The following is a 3,432-nucleotide window of genomic DNA, read 5'->3' on the forward strand; positions in this document are numbered from 1 at the left end:
TAGGGGCTTATGCCATAACCATTGGGTGCTGCAATATATTAAGTTTCTTGTAGTGACTGCTAATCTAACTGCTAGATTACCCTCCATAGTACTAAGCCTTCGTAGGAAGAGTTGAACAAAAATAGATTTGTTTAGTGAGGTGGGATCTCTCAAAAGTGTGGATGGAAATAGGTAAATCTTACGGATATTGCCTAAACCACATTTGTCCAAAAGGGAAAGTCTCAACTCTGTCGCGGGCCCACCATCGCACGGTTAAGGGGTTTCCAACTTTACATCTCCGTTTTCATTCTATATACAAAACTAGTCATAAAAATCCAAGGTGACCAAACTTGTGGTATAAAAACCCCACTCAAATGTTGGGCTTCATTAAAACTCCATCTTAAACTAAATTATACAAAAACTCCAAAATTTTAAAAATTTGATACAAAAGCCCCAAATTTCAAAATTGGTTTCATCAAATTTTATGATGAAACCAAAAATTGGTTTCGTCAAATTCTATGAGGTTTCATCAAATTTTATGATGAAACCTAAATTTTGTTTTTTGGGATTTTTGTGTTACTTTTGTTTTGACGTGTTTTTTGTGGATGGATAGTGACTCCTTTGGGGTTATAACTCGGAGACCGTTCTCTATATATATATATCCCCCACCCCACTCCTCCTCCTTCCCAGTTTTCACAGGCCGTTTTCTTTCTTTCTTTTTTTCTGTCAGTTTTAAAACCCTAGAAAATCAGTCGCCGTTTCCATCAGAGGTGATTTCAATTGGAGCTGTAAGAATCACTGGTGAGACTACTGTTTTTCCCTTAAAGTTGTCTGCTTTAGTGTTCAAAGTGTTTTGTTTCAGCAACTTCGATCACACAATTCATTCCCCAATCTTTTATAACCTAGAACTTTTCTCTAGGTTTCGTCAATTTTATTTTTTGTATGATGTGTTAAGTTTTAGGAACAGGGTTCTTGTACCAATGTTGGGATTGTGGGGTAAAACCTAATTCGGGAAAAAGATGTTATTTTTTCTTTTTGGAACTAATTGACATTAGTTAAAAGTGTTCTATAATTTTAAACATGACCGATGGAAGTGGAGATACCGGAAAAGAGAAGGAACATGATTCGAAGAAGAAATCAGGAGGAAGTGATGAATTTGGATTAGCAATTGCGAGAATTGCAGTTGCACAAATATGTGAAACCTATGGGTTTCAGAGTTTTCAGCAGTCGGCCCTCGAGTCTCTATCTGATATCGCTATTCGTTATCTTTGTGAGCTCGGAAAGACTGCACACTTTTATGCGAATTTGGCTGATAGAACGGAATGTAATGTCTTTGACATAATCCAAGGATTGGAAGATCTGGGATCTTCCCATGGTTTTATTGGTGCTTCGGATATTAATCGGTGCTCTACAAGTTCAGGCACAGTCACCGAAATCATTCAGTTTGTGAACTGCACAGAGGAAATTCCATTTGCTAGGCCGGTTCCTCAATTTCCAGTAAACAAACATCGGAAATCAACACCAAGCTTTTTGCAGATGAGTGAGATCCCAGAGGGAGAACATATTCCTAATTGGCTGCCTGCATTTCCTGATCGTCACACTTACATTCACTCTCCAGTATCAAGCGAAAGAGAAAATGACCGTCTTGTGGAGAAAAATCATAGAATTGAAGAATTGAGACAGCATAAGAAAGCAGAATGGTCTTTACTGAACCTGCATCAGAGATTGGCAGGTAATGGTTTAGTTGCAACCACATCGACTGACCCAGGAGATGCTGCTAAAGCAAAGCATGCTGCAGACAGTAATCCGTATCTGGCTCCCCCTTTGCAGTCAGGGGAGATGGATACCTCTTTTACTATTCCTGCTAGGGTTTCAAAGGAAGCAATACCGGATAAAAATCAGACTTCTGTATTGGATGTTTTCGTTCCAGCGATTGAAGCATCAAACGGTGTGAGCTGTGAAACTCGGGATTCTGATAATAAAGTTCTTCCAAACAAGAGACCAGTTGTGAATTTTAAACTTGGATTTGCGAAGAAACAAAGGATGCTCCATTTACATGTGAATCGCTTAAGAAGTTGACGCTAAACATGTTCACTATTCTCAATCTTCCTGAATCCACCTATTTTCTAAGGCTTGAGAAACTTCAACTTATTAGAATTTAGATTTGTGGATGATACCCTTAAGGTAATCCTTCTTACTTGTATCTTCAATTTTTTCAGTAGAATGCATTTACTTGGCTATATGATTGTTTTAGTAGTATATATTCATCTTCAATTTTTACTAGCTGATAACTTTTTGTTCTATCCATATAATGAAGATGTTCTCTCCTTGCAGAAGACTTCTTGAAATCCGCCTACATTCCATAGATTCATCCTGTTTGAGGTTACCTCTACAGTTCATTGTTCTGCTGATAAAGCACTAGTTGCTTTACTCCAACAGACAGTTAATCTGGAGTCACGTCACTTGTCATTATGACAAGTGATCATAGCATCTCAAAAAAAATTAAAACTTAAGTAGTACCTCGAGGTACTAGAAGAAGTTCCCACTAAAGCTCCAGTTTGTCGTTTTCGCGAAAACAAGTTTATAATATTCTGACTTTTTCTTAATTCCTTTTTTGCATATCTACTTTAGGCTTCCAATTCCTCCTTAGAAGACGATATTGACCACGATATTTGGGCTCTAGATTCAGTGACTGGGAGATTTTTGGACACCTCAAATTAGTCTGCTTCACTGAAATCTGTGGACACCTGAAGGAGATGAATTTACTCAGGGGCTTTGGAGGCGATGGTTGCTGAATGTTTTATTCTTCTATCGACCAATCCGAATAGCAGACTACGTGTTATGCAGAAGTTACTAAAGCTTACAAGAACTTCAGCAAACTGTGTATTGAGTTCTCTGAAAATCCCTTTGAGCTTTGACTGTTGTTACTGTTAGAGTAGTAATGATCACTTGAAACTGTTCGACTTAAATATAAAGGTTTGAATTTCGTGGATGTGCATACAAATAGCATCATCCCCAGAATGTTGCATCATCTTCTCTTTGGTCTTTCTTTTGTTGTTGTGATCTGCTGGAGAAAATAGTTGGATCTCTCTTTAGGTGTGGTTTAATGTGCTTCTAATTATAGAGGACAGAGCCAGAGCTGGAAATGGAGCTGAAACATCATCATCACTGATCACTCTACAGATCTTCTTGTTATTTTTGGCCGCACCATCATTCAGGTATTTTTCTAATGAAGTACCCCGCCCACCCATTTGTGCATGCCCTCTCGCCAACTTTGCTGCCCAGATGTTTCCTTAACCACATGAACAACCATAGCTTTCATGCAGCAAATCCGACTATAATAATTGGCAATGTGATCCGTAGAGTATCTGTGTATGACTTATTTGGCTTCAGAGAATCAGCAATCCATATGTGTAAAAAAGAAGTAGGGCTACGCAATCCATTTGTGTAAAA

General features: G+C 38.2%; 1 protein-coding gene across 5 annotated transcripts; it reads left to right on the top strand.

Annotated features, from left to right (window-relative positions):
• The first annotated feature begins 659 nt into the window (after positions 1-659).
• On the top strand, positions 660-2,977 carry LOC113281041 (transcription initiation factor TFIID subunit 8-like). 5 transcript variants are annotated; one of them, XM_026529683.1, is made up of 3 exons: positions 660-2,163; positions 2,314-2,505; positions 2,611-2,965. In XM_026529683.1, the coding sequence occupies exon 1, from the start codon at positions 1,060-1,062 to the stop codon at positions 2,056-2,058; it is 999 nt and encodes a 332-aa protein (XP_026385468.1). In that variant the 5' UTR covers positions 660-1,059; the 3' UTR covers positions 2,059-2,163; positions 2,314-2,505; positions 2,611-2,965. The 5 variants fall into 5 exon arrangements, with proteins under 5 accessions (XP_026385468.1, XP_026385474.1, XP_026385483.1 ...); XM_026529689.1 differs by having other exon boundaries at positions 2,317-2,505; XM_026529698.1 differs by lacking the exon at positions 2,314-2,505 and having other exon boundaries at positions 2,611-2,977.
• The last annotated feature ends 455 nt before the right edge of the window (positions 2,978-3,432 follow it).

Source organism: Papaver somniferum, chromosome 1, assembly GCF_003573695.1.
Source record: "Papaver somniferum cultivar HN1 chromosome 1, ASM357369v1, whole genome shotgun sequence".
Lineage (NCBI taxonomy): Eukaryota > Viridiplantae > Streptophyta > Magnoliopsida > Ranunculales > Papaveraceae > Papaver > Papaver somniferum.